Raw genomic sequence first — 25,149 nt, 5'->3', positions numbered from 1 at the left:
TCGGCGGGAATATTCGCGCGCTTTGTCGCCATAGGCCGCGCAGCTATGCCGCGCCGCCATTGGTTCAACAACTTGTCTATGAGTGAACCAATGACGGTGCAGTTACACTGCGTTATTGAAAAAGGCTTCAGCAGCGGGGAAAAAGGGAGACCTTTCCCCATACGCAGTACTCGTTCCGTATCTCAGGGAACCGAGGTTACGTTAGTAACCGAGTACGTTTTCCACAATAATCTGTGTGTGCATGGCTTCTGGTGGTGCTGAGCTACAGTCCTTTTGAAGACCCATTTCTGCTGGTTTAAATGCATCTTATTAAAAAAAAAATCTTCAGTTTTAATGAATTTGTCACCAAATTTCCCCTGCATTAGCAGCAATACCAAAAAACATATGACCCGTATGGGTCACAGTGATTTTGCCAAGACATCTTTGTTGATCCTGGAACAACATTCCAATCAACCAATCAGATTTGAGGGACAAGTTTACCATTTATGTCAAGTTTAGGCTTGCAACCAGGGTTAGGTGCTTCTACATCAGTGTTATTCACCTATCTTTCCCCTCTGATTTTAGGTATAAGTTATGGGTAGGATTAGGTTTAGGGGTAGGAATAGGGTTAAGACTAAATTTTAAGATTGGAATGTTGTTCCAGGATCAACAAAATATGTTGATCCAGGAACATGTCTTACTTGGCAAAATCACAGTGACCCAATGCATATTGACATTGTGCATGCAGCTATATTTGCACTGACCTTCATCCTTGTAATACTCAGCCCTAAAACATTTTGAACGTAACAGTGTTTTGAAAGCGAAATATTGTGGGGTATTTGTTTATTTGTCTGTTTGTTTTGTTTTGGTTGGTTGTTTATTTATTTGTTTGTTTTTGTTTTTTTTCTTTGTTTGATTGGTTTTCTGGTTTGTTTGTTTGTTTGCTTGCTTGCTAGTTTGGGTGGCTGGATGTTCATTTGATTGTTTCTTTGGTCGTTTATTTATTTATTTGGTTTTTTGCCAGTTTATTTTTTTTGGTTGGCTGATTGGCTGTTTGTTTTTGTTTGGTTGGCTGATTGGTTGTCTGGTTGGTTGTTAAGTAGATTGATTGGCTGGTTTGTTTTTTGGTTGATGGGTTGGTTGGTTGGTTGGTTGGTTTTGTTTGTTTGCTTGGTTGTTTATTTGGTTGATTAGCTGTTTTTTGTTTGGTTGTTTGTTTAGTAGATTGGTTTGCTGGTTTAATTTTTGGTTGTTTGTTTGTGTAGTTGGTCGTTAATTTATTTGTTTTTTTTGGTTGTTTGTTTGGTTGGTTGTTTAATAGCTTTATTGGCTCGTCTGATGTTGTGTTGGTTGGTTGGTTGGTTGGTTGGTTGGTTGGTTGGTTGTTTGTTTTGTTTGTTTGTTTTTTGGTTGTTTTTTGTTTAGTTGGTCATTAATTTATTTGTTTTTGCTGGTTGTTTATTTGTTTGTGTGGTTGATTGGTTGTTTAGTAGCTTGATTGGCTGGTCTGTTGGTTTATTGGTCGGTTGGTTGTTTTGTTTGTTTGGTTGTTTATTTATTTGTTTTTTGGTTGGTTGGTTGGTTGGTTGGTTGATTGTTTTTGTTTGTTTGTTTTGGTTGGTTGTTTTGTTTGTTTGATAGGTTAGTTGTAAGGGTGTCACGATTTCGATTTTAAATCGAAATCGACCGAAATTAAGTCACAATCTCGAACTTCGAATTAAAAAATGGAATCGTCGATGCTGCCACGCCCCCATGTCGCGTCCGGTTGCTTGCCAAGAGGGAAAAAAAACACTGCCAGTCAACCTCCTCTAACAGCCACTCAAAAGATAGAATGGCAACTGCAGATGCAGGAGACCCATCATCGACAGAACTCGAACCCCCTCCTCTTTCACTGAAGTCGCTGGTGTGGAAGTATTTTGGATTTCCAGTGAGTTATGTTGACAACGTTTGCGTAAAAAAAAAAAAAAAAAACAGTTTGCAAGCTATACTTATGTGCGTGTACCATACGAGTTTGCCGTCTTGTAAATATGTGCACGCGGCAGATGATGTCAAACACAAAGCTCACCTCATTCATGTGCAGCAATGGATAACACGAGGCTTTTATTTATTTTTATTTATTTACGTTTATATGAAAATGTTGTACACTTCCCCATGTTAACAAACTTTCAAGACTATCAAGTTTATAAATGACCAACTTATAAAAACAAATTTATAGCTGTCTTTGTAAAGAAATTCTCACTATGCAGATTCGAGCCACTGCTGTGACGCTGTACAAACGCTTCCATTGTGAATACTCGCGCGTCTCGGCAGCTGCAGTGACGGTATAGTTACGCTCATGCACTGCGCACGCGACGCTCACGCTTGCAGTGTGAAACAGGCGTTAGGAGTATTCATAGCCGCAGACATGCGACCTTATTCGGTGGTGGAAAACTCCAATCCCAAGTAGAACGCATCTCATAACTGAAAAATGAAAAAAAAAATAAATGTAAAAATCGAGAATCGAATCGAACCGTGACCTTAGAAAATGTAATCGAATCGAGGATTTGGAGAATCGTGACACCCCTAGTTAGTTGGCTGCCTAATAATCATTGGTGTAGGTGTAGTCTAATCATTTGAATTTGAAAATAAAAATAACAATGTCTAGCACTGATGCTGATATGAAATAGATTTTCAGGCACCTGAGAATTAACCAGCCATTTGCAAAAATGTCTCATCTCTATCTCAATATTCTGCCATAACAGATTCTTTCTGGATGGTTTTGGCTGTTGCTGCTGAGAGATGCGTTGTGATTTATATCTCTGGATTTGATGACAGTTATTATGTGAAAATATTTGTCTGTTTACTTTCCCTAACACTTGAGTGTGTGCCATCTGAAAGAGGACATTGTACAACTTGAATTTTGAATCTAATATGTTAAGTCAGTGTTCAGTGTGTCACTGAACACAGTGAGGAGAGAAGGTGGTGATAGTGCAGTGTCAATCATCTGATGTCATTACTGTGTCCACAGATGACCGAGGGACGACTCTGCCAGGTGCAGCTCCTGGACGACAGGAAGCTGGAGCTGTTGGTTCAGGTATAATGTCTCACAGTTGATCCCAGCTCAAGTCTATTACACCTCCCACTCAAGGGTAATGGACCTCAATAAACCTCCCTGTCTCACATTATATTGATCAGTGAATTTTCTCTTGCAGCCGAAGCTGTTATCTCGTGAACTCTTGGATTTGGTCTCATCGCATTTTAACCTTAAGGAGAAGGAATACTTTGGGTTCACCTATGTGGATGACACGTAAGTACCTCTTTTTAATGATGCTGTCTATAGAGATTCCTTGTTCCCATGAACATTTGAAAAAATCTAGCTTTTGAAAACATAAAGGGTGAAAGGACATGTCAAACCCAAAAATGAAAATTCTGCTCGCTTTATATGGGTTAATTTTACAGTGTCCTTGGTGAAATGGACTTTCAATAGGGAGGACAGAAATCTCACAGATTTCATTAAAAATATCTTAATTTGTGTTGTGAAGATGACCAAAAGTCAAATGGAATTGGAACAACATAAGGATGAGTAAATTATGAGAATTTTTTAATTTTACGTGAACTATCCTTTTAAGGTAATACCATCAGAATGTCTGAGAATGTGTGGAATGTTTATTTGAATGAACCAGTTCTAAACGTTGATTCACTGATTCACTGGAGCTATTACTCTAAAGTGTTCCTCAAAGTCCCTGCACAATACTTAAAAGTACATTAAACTGTACAAATGTTTAAAAATACTTGTTTTGCAAAATCTGATGGTTCTGCTCAGTTCAGTCCTGTTGAAGCTGTCTCTGTGCAGATGATTTTCATATATTAGTGTTAAATTGCAGAGCATTTACTGGGTTGAATAAGAATGTCAGATCGCACATTTCAGATTAACTTTATCCTCTTCCAGTGGTCAGTGCAAATGGTTGCAGCTGGACCGCAGAGTGCTGGAACACGACTTCTCCAAGAAATCAGGGCCTATTGCTCTTCAGTTCCTGGTGAGGTATGTGATCTCTACCTCATGATGTCTTAAGTCACATGACCACATCGACCACAAAATGCAGCACATTCCTGGACTGAATCACTGTGGTGCTACTCCAAAGAAGCACCTTGGTTTAGATTTGAAGTGAGGTTTTTGTCTATTGGTTACGACTTCGCCCTGTTCATTACTATGAAATTGCGATTAACTAAAGGATTTGTCATTTGCAGGTTTTACATTGAGAGCATTTCACTTCTAAAGGAGCACACAACTGTGGAGTTATTCTTTTTGAATGCTAAATCTGCCATCTATAACGTGAGTACATTTGTGCATGTTTTCACAGTGATTCACCGTCTCATTTCTCGCCTCCATAAACAATTAAAAAGCCACAGACCTCAGAGTGTTAATATATGAGTTATTACATCCCAGGGCCATATAAAAAGTATGTGTTACTGATTCGCTTGTGAATCAATAAAACAGAGCAATTCCTATAAGATTCTTCACAACCATCATGACCAACATGAGGATTATTTTGTGTCATTGCAGCATGGGCAACATTTTTTCACTCTTCGCCATGGCCTGGTTTTCCCCCAACACTTTATGAGCTTGCGGCAGAATTATTTGTAATACAGAGGAAGCATTTGATTTGTATGGAAGCTTGTTTCCACCACAAAATAAAAAATAAAAAAGGTACTTAGGAGTAAATTCAAAATTACGAGAAATAAAGTAAGAATTGTGAGATATAAAATCGCTATTGCAAGAAGAAAGTCAGAATTGCGAGTTTATGTCTCAGTATATCTCAATATATAAAAATAAAGTCAATTCTGAGTTTATAACTTGTGATTGTGAGGAATAAAGTCAGAATTGTGAAATATAAACTCAAAATTGCAAGAAAAACGTGTCAGAATTATGAGTCTCTCTCTCTCTCTCTCTCTCTCTCTCTATATTTATATTCAATTCTGACTTTATTTCTTGCAATTCAAGAGTTTATATCTCACAATTCTATATATATCTATTATACATATATATATATGTTATAGTTGCTGGTGTATAAAGCACACGACGAGGAGAAATATACATAAACAAGTCTTTTACTGGAATATCCACAGGAGACTACAGGAACAGACAGGAACATACACCAAACAATACAAGTACAATAACGGACAACACAGGACTGGAAACACAGGGCTTATATACAAGGGATAACAAGCAGGGTGATAAGGAACAGCTGGGTGTGATGATTAGTGGCGGGAAATAAAACAACAACAAGTCCAGAGTGAGTCCAAAACAGAGTGCACATGTAACAATATATATATATATATATATATATATATATATATATATATATATATATATATAGATATATATATATATATATATATATATATGTTATGTATGTATATTTACTATATAAGTCAATTCTGACTTTATTTCTCAGAATTGTGAGATATAATCTGTGAGTTTATAATTAAAGCAAGTTTTATGTTTAAATTGTGAGTTTATATCTCAATATACTGTATAGAAAATGAGTAAATTCTGACTTTATTTCTCGCAATTCTGAGTTCATAACTTGCAGTTAGGAGAAATAAAGTCAGAATTGCGAGATAATAACTCGCAATTGTGAGGAAAAATTCAGAATTGTGAGATATAAATTTGTAATCGCATAATCTGTGGCAGAAACAAGCTCCCGTAGATTTGTTCTGAAATCGTTTATTTTTAACTTGCTGCTGTGGAGTGTTGTTGTGATTGTTATCAGAAAATGACAGCAGTTGTATGTTCTTTCCCTCACACACCTCTCTCAATCTATTTTGCTTTTCGTAGCTCTCTGTCCATTCCAGTGAAATCACAAAAATAATGTAAACGTGTCTCCAACATACAGTGCTAATTTTTCTTTGTTATAGTAAATGGTTATATTAAGGCATTTGGTTCAGTGACTATTTCATATACATGATGGACAATGTATTTATGTAAACAGTAAAATATCTTTTTAAATTATTTGTGTATAACCTAATTATTATTCATGAGCCAAGACATTTCACCAAAACAAATTGATGCCTGTGGCAAAAATATCACATACATAGCTCAAATACTGTTTATGCTTCTGTAGCACATTTCCTCATTTCATTAAGAAATTGACATGATGAATATGATTTCAAAACATTATAATTCACAGCACATATTTAAAAGTGATTCAAAATGAATTCTTGAAGTGACGTTTGCTTGTTTGTCCACAGGGTGACATTGAGGTGGAGAGTGAGCTGGTTTTTAAATTAGCTGCTCATGCACTGCAGGTAGGACTGTCAGAGCTTTTATATATGATGTTTTTATTTTTTTTGTCAGTGTTATGCATTAAATGCTCATGCTTTACTTATTTTGTTTCACAGGAATCTAAAGGAGACTATACAAGGTATTGCAAACAAGTTCACCCAAAAATGAAAATTTGATGTTTATCTGCTTACCCCCAGGGCATCCAAGATGTAGGTGACTTTGTTTCTTCAGTAGAACACAATGATGATTTTTAACTCCAACCGTTGCGGTCTGTCAACTGTATAATGCATGTCAATGGGAACTTCGTCTATAAGAGTAAATAAAACATGCACAAATCCAAATTAAACCCTGTGGCTCATGACAACACACTGATGTCCTAAAACACCACTATGTCCAACTGCGTTCAGCATTCGCTTAGTGAGGTCTGATCGCGCTCTGGTCTGATGCCCTGGGGGTAAGCAGATAAACATCAAATGTTCATTTTTGGGTGAACTATCCTTAAATATCACTTTGTACTGTCAAATAGTTTTTACCCAGGACTATATGAAGGCACTGCAGGTGGTCTGTGCACTGGTATATGAAACATATATCTATATTTATATATACAATATATATTCTTTAGATGAATTGGTTGCTTCTATAGAGAGCAAAATCAGCATTAAACTAAATCTCTCTCTGTCAGGCAGAACAGTAATACAGTGAATCCAAGATATGGCAAAAGACATTAAGGGTTGTTAATTGAGAAACAAGGTCAGCATGAGATTAGAATAATGTAATAATGAAAGTTCCTTGGGTCAGAAAAGTTAGACAAGCTCTGCATTAAAGGAATATTCTGTCATCATTTACTTAGAATAATGTCTTTCCAAACCTTTATGACTTTCTTTTTGGAGTTATGTAGTGGGATGTTCAAGCTGTTTTACAAATAGCTAAAAAGCATGTTGATTCTGACTTTCAGTCTGTATAAAGGTCTAAAAAGCACCATAAATGTAGTCTGTGATTTGTGTGCTATATTCAAGGCTTTTGAAGTCATATGGTACTTTTTTTAAGCTATTATTCACCTAACTAGAGCAAACTGTATGCAAATTAGTTTGTTTATTGTCTAATGAATCATTTTGTGAAAAATAATGCATCTCTGTACCCTATTACTTGGCCAATAATTATTCAGTGCACTGTTATAGTGCATCATGCGGTAATGTGGTTAACGTCATGTGTAACATGACACATTGTGTTAAAAATGTCAGTTATTGAATCTTGTTGCATGTTGAAAGTGTATTTTTATTGATTTTAGTGATGAAAATACCCGGGCAGAGCTGAAGAAGCTTCCAGCATTGCCCACTAAAGTACTGAAGGAGCATCCGTCTCTAGCATACTGGTAAAACTTGTTTACATACAACTATTTCAATATAGAAAACACAGTCACATTTTATATTAGGTATATATATGTACATTTAATGAGGTTTATGGGGATCTTATTATACTACACAAGTGTTTTCTCTCCCACTTTATATTGGGTGTCTTTAACTGCGATGTAGTAACATTTAAATTAATCATTTGATACAGTGCACTTATTGTGTACCTACATGCTTTTACATTGACTTATATTTAAAAAAATACCTCCATGTAATTCGATCAGTAATCATATATATATATATAAAAGCTATACATATAAAAGCTAGTTATACATACACTGTAATATATATATATATATATATATATATATATATATATATATATATATATATATATATATATATATATATATTACAGTGTATGTATAACTAGCTTTTAAAAAAAAATAAAAATTAAGTGCATTTTTGTCTGATATATTCTCCTTATAGTCTAATGTTGTTTATTTACTACCAGTGCTGTCATTCAAGTTAGTGGCTCAGACAGCCATGAGATTTACATTCAGAGCAGACGAGTCAGTGATGCTGAAGCTGCATTTATAGCCTTTTATGAGAGCTTTATGGCTGATGATCCATGCTGTCCTGTCTTTATGCTGACATGCTGAGGTTTGGGGGGCGGGATGCCTTCTTTCATGGGTGGGGAATATATCCTCCGTGGAGCAGATTTCATCATCCTTCTCTTTTGCAGTGAGGAGCGTGTGATTGAGCACTACAAGCTGTTGAAAGGGCTCTCCAGAGGGCAGGCCATTGTGCAGTGAGTATCGGAAAAACAATGATTAGCCTCAGGGGTGCGGGTCATCAGGGGGGGACGTGATTTATGATTGGCTGCTTAAATCCTTCACGCCCATACCTCAGGCCTGCTGTGTGCTGATAGATCCTTAAGATGCTGCTAAACATCAATCTGATCATTATGTTTGTTTTAGGTATTTGACCCTGGTGGAGTCACTGCCCACATATGGAGTGCATTATTATGAAGTGAAGGTAAAAACTATCTGCAAAAAAAAAAAAAAAAAAAAAAAAATATATATATATATATATATATATATATATATATATATATATATATATATATATATATATATTGAAATGTATATATATATATATATATATATATATATATATATATATAGTGAGTACACCCCTCACATTTTTGTAAATATTTTATTATGTCTTTTCATGTGACAACACTGAAGAAATGACACTTTGCTACAATGTAAAGTAGTGAGTGTACAGCTTGTATAACAGTGTACATTTGCTGTCCCCTCAAAATAACTCAACACACAGCCATTAATGTCTAAACTACTGGCCACAAACGTGAGTTCACCCCTAAGTGAAAATGGACCCAAAGTTTCAGTATTTTGTGTGGCCACCATTATTTTCCATCACTGCCTTAACTCTCTTGGGCATGGAGTTCACCAGAGCTTCACAGGTTGCCACTGGAGTCCTCTTCCACTCCTCCATGGCGACATGACGGAGCTGGTGGATGTTAGACACCTTGCGCTCCTCCAGCTTCCGTTTGAGGATGCCCCACAGATGCTCAATAGGGTTTACATCTAGAGACATGGTTGGCCAGTCCATCATCTTTACCCTCAGTTTCTTTAGCAAGGCAGTGATCGTCTTGGAGGTGTGTTTGGGGTCGTTATCATGTTGGAATACTGCCCTGCGGCCCAGTCTCCAAAGGGATGCTCTGCTTCAGTATGTCACAGTACATGTTGGCATTCATGGTGTAACGATCGGCCCTATTGGATTAAAATGGGGTCAGATTAAACTGTGTGAGAGGTTTGGAGTGTTTAAAAAGATGAGACAGATAACAGAAATGGATAAATAAGGTTTATTTACAATATTCACAAGGAACCTAAAACAACACAATAAAACTAGAATAACTTAGGCCAGTGGTCTCAAACTGCCGGCCCGCGGGCCATTTACGGCCCGCCCACCCCCTCTACCCGGCCCGCAACTGATCTCAAAAATAAAACATAATCCGGCCCGCTAAATTATTATTATTATTATTATTATTATTCTCTAGTTGCTACCTGTCTGTTATGCAAAGAAAAAGTCGCCATTCTAAGGGGCATTCACATATCGCGTCACATATCGCGTCCGCGCCGCATTCTCCTTCTTTCCAATTCGCTTTCTCTCTAGTGGCGTCTGTCGTTGCTATGCAACCATGAGCCGCGCTCTCAATCGCTTCTATTATGAGCGTGCTTGCCTAAATTACAGTAAAAGCACTCGACTTTAAGTCACGAGCGCCGATTTAAACCCCCGAAACGCGTCCGATGCAGCCATTAAATGTTACCGATGCTTGGACAAATGTGGCCCAGCTGTGTGAGCACAAGCGCTGCAGGTGTCTGTCAAGAAATAGGATAGTGTACAAATGTATTCAGGGATTGTATTTGTTCAGTACAGTGTTGTTCAGTGCAAGATTTTAATGTTATTTAAGCTAACATAAAGTAAGGGAAAATACTTCCACTAAATGTTAAAAACTAATAATGTATGTAACAATGAGAGATTTTTATTTTTTTGGCAAAATAAAGTTGATATATAGCTCCAGTTTTTTTGTTTATTTCTGACCCCTCCACGCCACAAGTGTTGCTGGTTTTGTTCCTAAATTACTTATTTTTTTATTCCATATATCTTGTTGGATGTGAGAAGTTGCACCAGACTATTTCAATTAATAGTATTATATTAGTAGGCTATATTAGTAGTATTATATTAGTAATAGTATTATATAATTATATTACTCTCTGTAACAATGAGAGAAACTGCTGTTTACATTTAGTATGGTAAATAAGATATTTATAGTATAGGTATAACAAATATTTTAGTAGGCCTAATGAAATTTGAAGTAAATGAGAAATAATGCAAAGGAAAGTAAATTTTCTGAAATGTTGCGCTTTCTTGCGCTTGAAGGATAATATGGCCCTCCTATGAGGTGTCAATCACAGAAACGGCCCCCCGACAATTTGAGTTTGAGACCCCTGACTTAGGCTGTTTAAAAGCGTGGAGTCCATTTACACCATACCCTAAAACAGTCCTTAAGAGTCCTAGTAGAGTGCTTATAATGTCCTAATGTGAAAGTGTCCACTGGTGTATATACTGTACAAAGTCCTGAAAGTGATAATCCAATGGAAAAGTGATGTGGTTTGCTGGAAAGCTAAGTCCGTAAAATGAAACTCCTCAATCCAGCTTGTGGTCTTTGCTTGGTGACCCTGTTTGTTTGCCATGCTGCCTCCTTTATGCTGGCTTACTTCCTTATTCTTGTCATGTGATCAGTCACATGACAGGCAGACCCAGACTCATTTAAAGACATACATTAAAATAAGTAAGAGGAATAAAATGGCTAAGACAACATGTAACATAAAACCATCATGTTATATATATTGAGCGGATAAAACACATGTCTTATGTGACAGTGTCACAATGGTTCCCTTAATGAACTGTAGCTCCCCAGTGCTGGCAGCACTCATGCAGCCCCAGACCATGACACTCTCACCACCATGCTTGACTGTAGGCAAGATACACTTGTCTTTGTACGACAGCCATGCAGACCAATTTGATGCAGTATGCGGCGTATGGTCTGAGCGCTGACAGGCTGACCCCCCACCTCTTCAACCTCTGCAGCAATGCTGGCAGCACTCATACGTCTATTTCCCAAACACAACCTCTGGATATGACGCTGAGCACATGCACTCAACTTATTTGGTCGACCTGTTAAATCACTGTATGGCTTTGGCCACTGTGCTGCAGCTCAGTTTCAGGGTCTTGGCAATCTTCTTATAGCCTATGCCATCTTTATGTAGAGCAACAATTATTTTTTTCAGATCCTCAGAGAGTTCTTTGCCATGAGGTGCCATGTTGAACTTCCAGTGACCAGTATGAGAGAGTGAGAGCGATAACACCAAATTTAACACACCTGCTCCCCATTCACACCTGAGACCTTGTAACACTAATAAGTCACATGACACTGTGGAGAGAAAATGGCTAATTGGGCCTAATTTGGACATTTTTACTTAGGGGTGTACTCACTTTTGTGGCCAGTGGTTTAGACATTAATGGCTGTGTGTTGAGTTATTTTGAGGGGACAGCAAATGTACACTGTTATACAAGCTGTACACTCACTACTTTACATTGTAGCAAAGTGTAATTATAAAGTAAAGTCATACATTTTTTTTCTTACATAAAAAGTCATTTTGTCATTTTGTGAGCCATACTGGTCAAAATGTTTAGGTGTTTTTTTTCACCATGGAAATATTTGTTATATACAAATTTTGTGTTTTCTACTTTTAATCTCTTGTGTATCACATTGAGCTTTTTAAATACAGATTTCAGCAGTAGGTAAAAATTTATTAAGAGAAGTCAATACTGTAGTACTCAAAGAAAATGGACATTTGTTCACACTTCATATTAGGTGTCCTCAATTACTATGTACTTATATCAAAAATAATTGTAAATATTGAAAACCAAAAAATTTTGTTCATATTGTATTACAAAGACTTTTGCTGTTAATGAGGTGGATACGGGTGAGGTTAGGGACAGGTTTGGTGTATGGGAAAGGTCAACAGTGTAATTTTACATTTAATTAGCTGTAATTACACGCAGTTCATATATACAGTACAGTCCAAAAGTTTGGAACCACTAAGATTTTTAATGTTTTTAAAAGAAGTTTCGTCTGCTCACCAAGGCTACATTTGTTTAATTAAAAATACAGTAAAAACAGTAATATTGTGAAATAGTATTACAATTTAAAATAACTAATCTATTCTACTAATCTTTCTATTTGAATATATTTCACAAAGTAATTTATTCCTGTGATGGCAAAGCTGAATTTTCAGCATCATTACTCCAGTCTTCAGTGCCACATGATCCTTCAGAAATCATTCTAATATGCTGATCTGCTGCTCAAGAAACATTTAATGTGTACAATTGTACAAAATATTTGTGTACAATATTTTTTTTCAGGATTATTTGATGAATAGAAAGTTTAAAAGAACAGTGTTTATCTGAAATCTAATCTTTTGTAACATTATAAATGTCTTTACTGCCACTTTTGATTGATTTAATGCATCCTTGCTGAATAAAAGTATTAATTTCTTTAATTTCTTTTAAAAAAAATAAAAATAAAAATTCTTACTGACCCCAAACGGGTCAGTTTTGAACGGTAGTGTATAATGCTAAAGAAGCTTTGTATTTCAGATAAATGCTGTTCTTTTGAACTTTCTATTCATCAAGGAATCCTGAAAAAAAAAGTGCACAACTGTTTTCAACATTGAAAATAATCATAAATGTTTCAAATCAGCATATTAGAATGATTTCTGAAGGATCATGTGACACTGAAGACTGGAGTAATGATGCTGAAAATTCAGCTTTGCATCACAGGAATAAATTACTTTGTCAAATATATTTAAATAGTACACAGTTATTTTAAATTGTAATAATATTTCACAAAATTACTGTTTTTGTTACTTTTTTACTGTATTTTTAATTAAATAAATGTAGCCTTGGTGAGCAGACGAAACTTCTTTTAAAAACATTAAAAATCTTAGTGGTTCCAAAATTTTGGACTGTACTGTATATATAGATATATATATACACACTACCGCTCAAAAGTTTGGGATTATTATTATCAATGTTGAAAACACTTAATGAATAGAAATATCAAAAGAACAGCATTTATCTGAAATACAAAGCTTTTGTAACATTATATACTACTGTTCAAAAGTTTGGGGTCAGTAAGAATTTTTATTTTTTTTTTTATTAAAAAATTAAAGAAATGAATACTATTATTCAGCAATGATGCATTAAATCGATCAGAAGTGACAGTACAGATGTTTATAATGTTACAAAGATTATATTTCAAATAAACACTGTTCTTTTGAACTTTCTATTCATCCTGAAAAATCTTGAAAGAATCCTGAAAAAAAGCATTGTACACAAATATTTTGTAAAATTGTACACAACAAATGTTTCTTGAGCAGCAAATCAGCATATTAGAATGAATTCTGAAGGATAATGTGACACTGAAGACTGGAGTAATGATGCTTAAAATTTAGCTTTGCCAATGCAAGAATGAATTACATTTTAAAATATTTTCAAATAGAAAACAGTTATTTTAAATTGTAATAATATTTTACAATATTACAGTTTTTACTGTATTTTCAATTAAATTAAATGCAGTCTTGGTGAGCAGATGAAACTTCTTTTAAAAACATAAAAATCTTACTGATCCCAAATGTTTTAATGGTAGTGTATATGTGTGCTGTCAAACGATTAAAAAAATTTAACTTGATTAATCACAAATTTTTTCTGTGATTAATCATGATTAATCGCAATTAAAAACACTTACAGTTTTATACGTTTTTAATATATTTTATAATGTAATAATTTCACAGTTAATCTCCAAATTAAAACAACATGAAGAAACATCATGAAGACAGTATATTTTAAATACTTGTTTAATGACATCTTTTTATGAATGAAGGCCAGTATCACTGATACTAATAGCCTACAGCTACTGATGTCTTGATGAAAAAGATTTTTTCCACAATTTTAAACATGAATTATAGCCATTCAACATTACAGTGTAATTGAAAGCTATATCATTTTTGCATGACACATTTATTAGGCTTCAAAAATATAAACTTTTAATTTAAGTGAACTTAGAACAATCCTCACATAAACCCATCTAACAGATTGGAAAAATACAGAAATTGAATAAAGTTACCAAACAGTCTGCACTGCATAATTTACAGCCTAAATTAAATATAGATAATCATTATTAAAGCTACAAAAGTTCTTTAGTCCAAAAAAGTGCGTAAAAAAAATGAATCGCATGCATTAACGCGTTAAAGTTGACAGCACTAGTCAAACCAAAATTTATTCAGACACCTTGAACATTTCATTCATTGATACAGTTTATTCACTATAGTTTAAAAAAATGTAATAAAATATGACAAGATCTTAAAAAATAAAATATGACAAGAGTGTGTCAGAAAAAAAAATCTTAAAGGTGCCCTAGAATCAAAAATTGAATTTACCTTGGCATAGTTGAATAACAAGAGTTCAGTACATGGAAATGACATACAGTGAGTTTCAAACACCATTGTTTCCTCCTTCTTATATAAATCTCATTTGTTTAAAAGACCTCCGTAACAGTTACGTAACAGTCGGGATCATGTTCAAGGCATTACACAAGGGCAGCCAGTATTAAGGTCTGGATCTGTGCACAGCTGAATCATCAGACTAGGTAAGCAAGCAAGAACAATAGTGAAAATTGGCAGATGGAGCAATAATAACTGACATGATCCATGATTAAATGATTAGGGAAGCGCGCGATTTAAAGGGGCCGCAGCCTGAATCAGTGCATAGTTAATGATGCCCCAAAAATAGGCAGTTAAAAAAATTAATTTAAAAAAATCTATGGGGTATTTTGAGCTGAAAGTTCACAGACACATTCAGGGGACACCTTAGACTTATATTACATCTTGTAAAAACTGGTTCTAGGACACCTTTAATTATGTTAGATAACACTTAAGCAAAACATGGTCAGGTCAAAGTGTCTGAATAATGTTTGGTTCCAAATTTGTATCGATTTTACTGGTAGTCAATTGTATGAAGAATTTTTGAGTATAATATGCAACAGTTTACTTTATTTTGCTATCCTCACTTACACTAGTAAAAATATATTCACCCACTAGTAAAAATATATAAAAAATGTAAATAATTTTTGGTTTGACTGTAGGGAAAACACCCTAGGAAGTAAAATTAGCTCAAATGAAATATTTAGGGAATTATAAAGAGTTGTTTAGATTACGACCGAGCAACTGATTCGTCCAGCGTTCATTTGCTCGAGCCGTAATAAGCTCTTGTAACGGATATAAATATCCAACAATCGTGAAAACACTGATTAGAGCACGGTAACTTGATCACAGTTTAAGACATTAAATCATAAAGCACATAATACAAGACACTTTCCTTTTAAAATCTACAAGAGATTTTATTTATTCTAACACAAACTAATCTAACACAAAGGCACGCACATACACACACACACATTCATACGCGTTGCAGTAAGAAGGAAATGAGAGAGAAAGAGTTTTGAAAGAGAGAGAGAGAGAGAGAGAGAGAGAGAGAGAGAGATCTGATTAACAGAATTCCTATCAATGCATTTCAAAGACCAGAACGAACCATGAATCATTCATTTAAATACACCAGTTCAGTTTTCATCTGGAGGTACTTGCTTGCGTTGACTAAGGTGAATTTCCCTCGTCGTGCAGAGAGGGGTTTCCCAAGTCGACGATTGGTCCAGATCAGGTCCGTGTGGAACAATGAAGGAAGTCTCTTTGTCGCTGGAGTTGAAGCGGCAAAAGTCGTTGGTTGAACTTTGCGGCGAAACTTAGGACACAAGACTTTCAGCGGTAAGGAGAATTAAGTAAAGAAAAGAAAAGTGAGTGAAGGTTGGATGGCTTGAATGAGCGGCTTGTCTGTTCTTCTTGTCACTCCATTGTTCTTGGTACTTGTCTTGGCTTCTCTTACCAGAACAGGACCAACTCCTTTCTCGTTTACCAACCAACTTCTCCCCCTCACTATCTTGCAATATGATCATTTAAACTTAGTTGTTTGTCACACCTCTGAGGAGTCCTGGCCAATCAGACATTGTCCTGTTTCAAGAGGGCCTTCCTCTGACCCCAATAAAACATAAGTGTTACATCCTGTTTCTGCTTCAGCAGAGAGTGCCATTTTAACATAATTTCTATTAAATGGAATACGATACATTTTAAACAGATTTCATTCAAGCCATGATTTAAGAAAGATGAAAAGAAATAGATCAAGTCCAAATAAGGCATACTTTCAGTCATTCAGTCAAGAGTTAACACATTTACATGAATTGTGAGTGTTCTAAAGCCTAACTGTTTACAGGTAGTACTTGTGGACACATAATGCAAAATGTATGTAGTTAAAAGATGTTTGATAAGTCCGTTAAAATTGTTGAAACAATTTTGAAGCAGTTTTATTTGTTCAACAGTCTCTTTGGCTTTCCTGTGAAGTAAGGAGACAAAAGGGTCTGGATTGTCTCTCTGTCTTCTTGGGTGACCCTTTGGTATGTCGCTTCTGCTATCAGGAAGCATGTGTCGTAAAAGTAATCAGCCTGGCTTTATCTGCAGACGGGCCGGAGCCGGACCCCAATTCTGAATTAGAATTATGTTTTGAAAGAATCATCTGAATGATTCATTTGTCTGGTTCGTCCACAGTTGCTACATATCCCCCCTTTGTTCGGCGATGTGTTGAGATGAAGACATCGGCGGACACTGTGGAAAAATGGACAGAAGCAGACACACACAAAGCAACAACAAAACAACACCTCCATGATTGACCACTATACTGGTGCAGGGCATTAGATTATCTGAGTACTGATGGATTAAGTTCAATTTTGGGAGTGTTATTCTACATTGTCTCAGTATGTTAATGCTTGGATCAAATTGTGTGATTTAAATTGTTTGTTTCCTTCTCTTCTAAATTGTTCTGGTGACATCATTTGTGGTAAAAATGATGTGACCCATCATGGAGCTCTCTCTGGCTCACATTCGAATTTTCAAATGGCTTTCAGACCTTAGGCGTGGTGCGTCAATCCTAATGTCACGACCTTGACCCTTATGGGGCAGTCAGGTATTTTACCTTATAAAGAAGAAGGGAAAGAGAGGAAGAGGAAAACAAAACAAAATAAAACAGTTAAGTGTTTCCTGGTATGGCTAACACTACTGCGTGCATCTAAGGTGTCATGTATCAGCTTAATGAAAGGTGTTCTACTTGTTGTGCAGATGGTTGTATGTTTCTTATGGTGAATGTAGCTAAGTCGATGTTGAGCTAGGTTCTGAAACTAATATCTGTCTGTAGGAAGAGCATGTTGGTGAGTATGTTAATGTAGTGTAGTGTAATGTAATGTAGTGCAGTGTATGTATGGTCAGATCTGGTTCGGTCTGTCTTGCTCCCCCCTTTTCTTGAAGGGCTTAGATGAAGATTGTCTCTTTGCATCTTGGACTTGGGACGAGGGATCATCCCTAATTTGATGGGAGTCAGTCCAGTGAGGCAGGAAGTTCTTTGGCAGAAGGTGGGAGGAAGTTTGACATGGCTGTGTTGAGCTGTGGTGCAAAACTTTGTCTCCTACGGTGCCTTCCTTTTGTAATGCCTTCTGGTTGTGACAGACTGTCTGACCTGTGCTTACTGTGTTTACTGTTGTTACTGTTGCACAAGCATGGTTATTGAGATGGGAACTCGTTGGGTTTATTGGTGGGTGATGAGTAACCAGAACTGTGTTCTCTGGTACTACTGAGTTTTCAGCGGTGTTTGGCTGCAAGAGACCGCTTCGTTCTGTGCTGTTGTAGAACAGGTGGCAGTCATCTCCATTTGGAAGGTGGATCAGATGATCACTGACCTTCCGTTCTGTCTCTAGTCATAACAAGGGTGACTCATCCTCGTGATCGTCGCTGTTTATGTTGTTTGCAAAGAACGCTGTAATTTGCCTCATCAGTTGTTCCATGTCTTCTGAGGTGGAACTGTCTTGTTCTTGGGCGTTCTTGTTCTCAGTGCTGTGTTTAACTGAGTGATGCAGAGGTGGGTTCCGCCGTCGCTTACCCACAGTGGATGCATTTGAATGTGTTGGTTGGTGGACTTTAGCTGTCCAGTTTGGATCCCAGATGTTTCTTTCTGGTGGGTTTCTTGAGAAGTGTGGCTGGTCCCATGGCATTTTCCAGCTGTCGGTGTGGGAGCTGTCAGTGGCATGGGGGTCACGTTCTCCGTGTCCTTTATGACAGGCTGTGGCATTGTCATGCCACTGGCCGTCTTGCAGTGCACGGCTTGGGTCTTGGCTGCCGGAGTTTGAAATTGTGACTGTTTTCAAACCTTTCTTTGAGTTCATCTTCTGTTTGATGTAGGCCTTGTGTGTCAAGTCACGTAGCTGTTGGATTGACATTGTGCTTGGGCAGGCCATGACGCCAAGATGGTGACTTAGTCCAGGGTGCAGGTTTCTCAGGAAGAGGGTTTTGAAGTTCACATCCTCTTCAAGTTCAGGTTCGTGATGTGCACCTAAGTAGGCTTGTCGGAAACGGTTGTAGTAAGCTTGGGGAGTCTCTTGTCGACCTTGTTTGGTTTCCAAGGCGACTAGCAGTCCATGTTCAGACTCTGGGCCTGTAAATTCTTTGATCAGTGACTCACGTAATAGCTGGTAGTTGTGCTTAACGTGAACAGGTTGTCGATCTAAAAAGCTTCGTACCTCTGGGCTGGATGTGGACCTGAGGAGATACAACCTGTCTCTGTCAGTCACATTGGGTCTCACCTCTAGGTAGAAGTCAATATCTCGGAGGTAAGTCTGGATGTTGTGGTTCTCCATGGAGTTCGGGTTGAACTGTGTGATGTTTTTAGCCAGCTTGTTAAGGTCTTTAAGGGTCATCTCGTGTGCAACTTTGGGGTCTGCATGGATGAGCTCTCTTTGGTTGACAGGGAAGAATTCTGTAGTGAAGGCCGGTGATGTTGTGGGTTGTGGCCACTCACTTCTTCCGTTGCATGGCAGTTCTTGGATGGGGGACTCTGTTGTGCTCAGCTGTGGTGATGCTGAGGGAGGCCCCTGCCTTCTTAACTCTGGTTTCTGGGTGTGAACATGTTTAAGTTCATTTCTAACCATGTAGAGCTTGCCGTTGGCATCGTCTAATTGTTGGTTTAGATGGTCCATTTCAGTGCTGTACCATTTCAAATGGTCTTCCAGAGCATTGATTTTAAAGTTCTTATCGTTAATGTCAGAATTGGCATTTTCTAGTTGGTTTACCAGGTGACATTGGACAGTCTTTAATTCTTGCTTGTCACGTTCCGCAACTGCAAGGGCTTCTTGGAGCTTGTCAACTTGTTCCTTTGTTTCTTGCTCCACAAGTTTGTCTTGAGCTTTCACCTTGTGCTGGTCTGCGCAGCGTTGGATGTGCATCAGCTCTCTCAGGAACTCAGTGGTCTGACGTTTGAAGTCGTCTTGGACTTTCACTTCCAGCTTGTCTATGCGGCTCTGGGCACGTGTCAGCTCCTCCTGTAGGTGGGTGATGTGCTTGTCGCTTAGTTTCAGCTGGGCTGTGAAGGCAATGCTTAGAGAATTGGTTATCTTGCCTAGTTCAGTGTGGTCTTGGTTCTGGCTTGAATCATGCGTCGGGAATCTTCTCAGAATTATGATTATTATTAAAAATAATAACAGTTCAATTGTCTTTGGCATGAGGCAGTTTGTAATGCCGCTGAGCCAGGCGTCCACATCTTGGGCAGTGGGGTTTTCCGTCTGCGACATGTTGGCACGCTGGGGAGAAGAGACTGACACAGATCTGTGTGGGGTGCAAGCCTATATGTGGTGGAACAGCTAAGTGTCGTTCAGTGAATGTAAACCAATCGTGAAGTGTGATGGCTACGTGTTGGTCTCAGAGTGTAGACAGGTAGGCTAGTGATGAGAAGGCTTTGTCACTCAACTGAGTAAGAGAGAGAAAGAGAAAAAGTTAAAACAAATTTCAATAGATGAAATATTTTCTATAAATATTTTCTATTAACGAAAAACTGTTTTCAACTCGTGATGTGAGGACTTTGTCACTCAACTGAGAAAGGGAAAAGAGAGAAAATGTTAAAACAAATTGTACGTTTTTTTTTTTTTAATTTAGAGAAATATTTATTCAAATAAATATTTTCTATTAATGAACAACTGTTTCTAAAACTAAAAGAAAAGAAAATATATATATTATTGTTTATGTTCGCAAGGACAATAAGACAATAATAATGCTGATACCTCTTTTCTTAGTTTGACAGGATTGACACCACACACCTTCAGTTGAACTGCTTACCAGGGATGCTGTGAAGGCAACGGTTGCTCAACACTTGTCTCTGTTAAATGTTCTTGGAGGAAATATCAAAATTTAAATTGCGTTTACAAATGCAGGGAGTATGGAGAACACAAAAGGGTTTGATTAAAATCAAAAACCTAATGAATTGTTTCTTTGGAAAGATTGTGTTTCTCTTTCTTTAGAATTGATTGATGGTTCGTCCAAGCTTGATCCCTACAAAAGTGAAGAATAGGATGGAAGAAAGCAGGAAACACGTGAGGAAAAGGAAAGGAGAAGAAAGGAGACCAGATCCACAAATGGCTCTGAAGCCTTTGTCTAATTACGAGGATATAATTGGTAGTTGATGGACAACTAACCCATGAGAATAAAAATGTTAGTAAGAGAGGGTTGTCTCTGATTGGTTTGAAACTCGTAATAAGTTATCAATGTCTCCTAAAAAGGCTCAGGTGTGTCGTTCCTAAGCTAGAATACAAAGAGGAAAGGAAAAAAGGTAAGAAGAGAAAAAATGAAAATAATGGGATGAGATAAGAAAAAGGGAATTAAACAAAGAGGTAAATGAATAAATAAAATAGAGTGGCTAAGTGTATAACCAAGAAAAGGAAAAGAAAGATGTAACGCAATAAAATAATGAACAAATGTGAGTCAAAATTAGGAAAAACTTTGGTGGAATAAGTTTGCTTAAACTTTTAAAGTTCAAGGCTTATTCATACCTGAAGTAATTAGATCTAAAATATAATTTTAGTTATGAAAATTATGAAATTAGAAATAATGGAAATTTGGAAATGTAGAAATCATTTAAAATTACTTTCTAGAAAAATAGGATTTCAATTTCAATTTAATTAGTTTTATTAAATTCAAATTTGACAATTAAAAATTCTAAGCCAGTATTTCTTTTTCAAGTCAAATGCAGGTAAAACGATTAATAATTGTAAACCAATATTTTTCTATTTAAAGTAAAATATAGGTAAGGTAATCAGTGAGAAAGTCAAGGGGAAAATAAGGACAGACCAACAAGTGTACATAAAATTGAAGTGTTTTAAATGGTTAAATCACTTAGTTGCTAAAACAGACACTGCGTTCACACAATGATGTTAACTAGCTTAGCTTCGAGGCTAAAGGCTTTAGCATATGAACTTCAATGTAAACAACTGCAGAGGTTAGCTTTAGCAACACCGTGCGGTTTGTTTACAATGACGTTCTTCCGGAAGCGTTGGTTAAGACTTCCGTGCCACGACTGTAACTATGGCGACCAAACTAAATGATAGTGGCGAACATGTGAATTACATCAAATACATGTAACTGTACAAATGAAAGACACATGCACGTACAATCAAGCGTTACGTGAAATGTCGGCGCATTTCAACTCTATAAATAAGAGACACCACTCGTAGCTGTTTTACGACGTGGGGCTTAAACTTAAAGTGATAGCTTTCTGCTGTAATAGATGGAAAAATCGCGACCTCGGAGGGTCTCTTTGCGTGCAAAATATAACAGTTTCAAATCACAAATTGCGCTCGGACATACGTAGTGTTACACGAGCTCAAACAAGCAAACGTATAGCGTTTAGCAAAAGGGAGAATATAGCAGATTGAGTACAGTGGAACACGCACTATAACCAGTTTAGCTATAAATATAAAACAAGCAAGCGTATAGCGTTACTGTTTTACAAAGGGGAAAATAGCAGATTGAGTACAGTGGAACACGCACTATAACCAGTTTAGCTATAAATATAAAACAAGCAAGCGTATAGCGTTACTGTTTTACAAAGGGAGAATATAGCAGATTTAGTACAGTGGAACACGCACTGACACTTTGGCTATAAATATATGGTTTTAGAAACAGATCGAGGAACACGCTCGATCTTGCCGTTCTGTGAGGAGAGTATTCGTCCTGCACAGACTATTTTATCTAAATGCAGTTTAGTTTCAATTCAGCTCTCTGATACACAATAACGTTATTATAGCTATTTGAATGACGCTGGAACACGCAGACATCAGGATAGCTATAAACAAGGCATTCTAGAATTTAAGGAACACGCTTTACTCTTACCTTATAGTATGTGTGCTACAGATCTGAAATTTACTGCAGACTGGAGTTTAGAGACAAGACAGCAGACTGGGGTTACAGCTCTCACTCATTCAGGCACTCGTTCAAACGGACCGCGCCGTGCGCGCTGCATACGTCACACAAACACTGAGGGGTTTAATAATTTGCGTTGATAAAAAGAAAAATGACTTGATATGTGCTCCAAATTTAGATTAAACTGCCCGCATTCTCCACCATTTGTAGCAAATTAGCTCAAAATAAATATGAATAATTAATCATAACTAGTTATAATTAATTATTAATATTTTAATCAGTCAATAAAATTAACTTAATGTAATAAAATTAATATTACAATCAATTAACCTGTTGTTCAATGAACACACAGTGTTAATTGTTTATTAACTAAGAAATGTTCATTTCCAGGTTATGGGAAATAACAATCTTATTCTACTAAAAGCCTGTAGTCAGGACCGACATGAATAGGGACTCCCGTACATGAGCGCAAAACACGGACAACCTTACGTGTGACATGAACAAGACTTTATTAACTAAACACTTAAACTACTCTAACATTCACACACATACATGCATACAGTTTACCAAGAGAGAGAGAGAAAGCAGAGTACAGGAAGCAAGAAGTTACAGCATAGTTGGACATTCAGCAGATCAACAGCCTTGGAGCAAACCATCAGTTTAGTTTTAACAGGCCCTTCTTTAAAAGGGGTAAGGATACTCAATGTATCCGATAATGAGACTAAGTTTGATACTTGCATGTCTCTCCAAGTTGAATTAAAACTGTCCTGATGCAATTTGTGGAGGCTCCCGTTGAATCTTTGCTGATATTTTCTTGACGAAAGAGAACCGGCTGGATTCAGAGGATCTTTGGTGAATGGAAGGTCTAGGCCGAGGGCCTGGCACAAGCTTGGGGTTCCTTAGAAGCTTCTAGCTTCTTAAAGCATCATCTTGACGTCAACATTCATCAGTAAAAGAGAAGAAGAGGAGGAAGAGCAGGAAGAGAAGAGTTTGATCTTGTGTTCAGTGAATATAAGAGGTGAAGAGGTCACACCCTCTTAAGGTGTCTGAGCCAATAAGGAGTTTCCCCCTCGGAGGGAAGTTTTACGAGTCTTTGTTCTATAGCAAGATATTAGCATAAGACACTGGATTGGATGAATGAGAAAAGAACCCTCTAAATTCTTATAATACTAATGTGTCACAGAGTTAGTAACATGTAACATAAATTACCAAATAGGAAATTAAAGTTGGAGTCCGTAGATACCAAACATGCTGCCAATGTGATCTCAGTCAACTATACATTTGCAACTATGGAACATTAATACCAAAATAGTTCAAAAGAGAGAATTAATACATAAAATAAAGCCTATAAAAGGAAAGTCATGATATGGGAAAATTGGATACATGTTTATACATTTCCCAAGTGGTTATATAGAGAATACATAGGATTAAGAGAGTTTATTTGTCCCTCTCAGAAAGAATGAGTCACTGGTCTCTGCAAAATTGTTCCTGATCGTAAAAGGTCCAAGTATCTGTAACAGGACACCTAGTTCTTCCTGTAGTTTAGCTAGTTTGGGATGCTAGTTGCAGTTTTAGGGGATGGGTTCACAGAGCTTTGATAAAGTGAGTTCATAGGTAATTCATTAACTATATTGAATAATTTTGTGTGCCTGATTAGTCCAGACGCTACATATATCCCCCTTTTGATCGTTGTTGTTCTTTCTGTGGACAACAGCGAGCGACATTGAAGGTGCAGAAAGATCAGGCACACCACTAGCACACAAGGCTGGAAGGCTGTGATGGACTCTGGTTGTATGTGTCTCCTGGAGTGGTGATCGTTCCATGGCGGTTGATGTAGCCAGTAGGCAAGCTCAGGTCTCTGAGCTGGTGCTGCAGGAATCAAGGCAGCCAGTGCCTTGACCGTGTGTCACCTGTCAGTTAGTGTTGGTACAGTTAATGCGGGCAAGATGTTTGCTGGTGGCAAGGTTCAGGTCTCTGAGCTTGCTCAGCAGGTGTCGAAGTAGCAGGTGCCTTGACAGTGTCACCTGTCGTCTGGACGCCTGTGGAGCAGGTGGTTGTAGGAGGAGGTTACAGGAGTTGTAGTGTGAAGAGGGTTTCAGACTCACCTAGGTCTGATGGCAGAGGAGCAACCGGTGATTGTAGCCTCTGCTCTCAGTCAGAGGCAGTCTGAAGTTTGCAGTGTCACTCTGCTCTTGTGGTGTGGCTGGCTTGAGCAGGGCTGCGTGGTGTTGTGTGAGTGGTCAGAATCTTGTGCTTCTGAGTACTTCTCAGGTAAGAACTGTTCAAGAAGCTCTTTTACTAGCATTAGAAGCTCCTGTGGGTCCAATGCAGGCATGTCCATTCGTCCTTGTGCAGCATCTGGATGGCTGCTGTGTGAAGGGCATGGATGAGGAGGTGGTTGCTGCCTGCTGTTGGAGGTCCTGCGGGGTCTGCAGGATGAGGATGCTCCCATCCATGGCTTCTTCCTGTGGTAGGTCTGGTACCTGGGTCTGTCTGAATTAATCCTTCTCCTTCTGAAGCTGCAGAGGATTTCAGGAAATTGTCTGATAAGGTGTCAAGCAGAAGG

General features: G+C 37.4%; 1 protein-coding gene across 2 annotated transcripts in view; it reads left to right on the top strand.

The window, feature by feature from the left end:
- Window positions 1-25,149, top strand: part of frmd4bb (FERM domain containing 4Bb) — a 98,952-nt gene that overhangs the window by 50,297 nt on the left and 23,506 nt on the right. For both annotated transcript variants that reach the window (XM_067372373.1, XM_067372374.1), the window contains 9 exons: window positions 2,987-3,052; window positions 3,171-3,265; window positions 3,908-4,000; window positions 4,207-4,291; window positions 6,211-6,267; window positions 6,361-6,383; window positions 7,533-7,616; window positions 8,339-8,404; window positions 8,574-8,631. In XM_067372373.1, coding sequence (XP_067228474.1) covers window positions 2,987-3,052; window positions 3,171-3,265; window positions 3,908-4,000; window positions 4,207-4,291; window positions 6,211-6,267; window positions 6,361-6,383; window positions 7,533-7,616; window positions 8,339-8,404; window positions 8,574-8,631 — 627 coding nt within the window. The remainder of the gene's footprint in view (window positions 1-2,986; window positions 3,053-3,170; window positions 3,266-3,907; window positions 4,001-4,206; window positions 4,292-6,210; window positions 6,268-6,360; window positions 6,384-7,532; window positions 7,617-8,338; window positions 8,405-8,573; window positions 8,632-25,149) is intronic.

The sequence above is a fragment of the Chanodichthys erythropterus genome, chromosome 20 (genome assembly GCF_024489055.1).
Source record: "Chanodichthys erythropterus isolate Z2021 chromosome 20, ASM2448905v1, whole genome shotgun sequence".
NCBI classification, from domain to species: domain Eukaryota; kingdom Metazoa; phylum Chordata; class Actinopteri; order Cypriniformes; family Xenocyprididae; genus Chanodichthys; species Chanodichthys erythropterus.
This window is presented reverse-complemented; position numbering and strand designations above follow the sequence as displayed.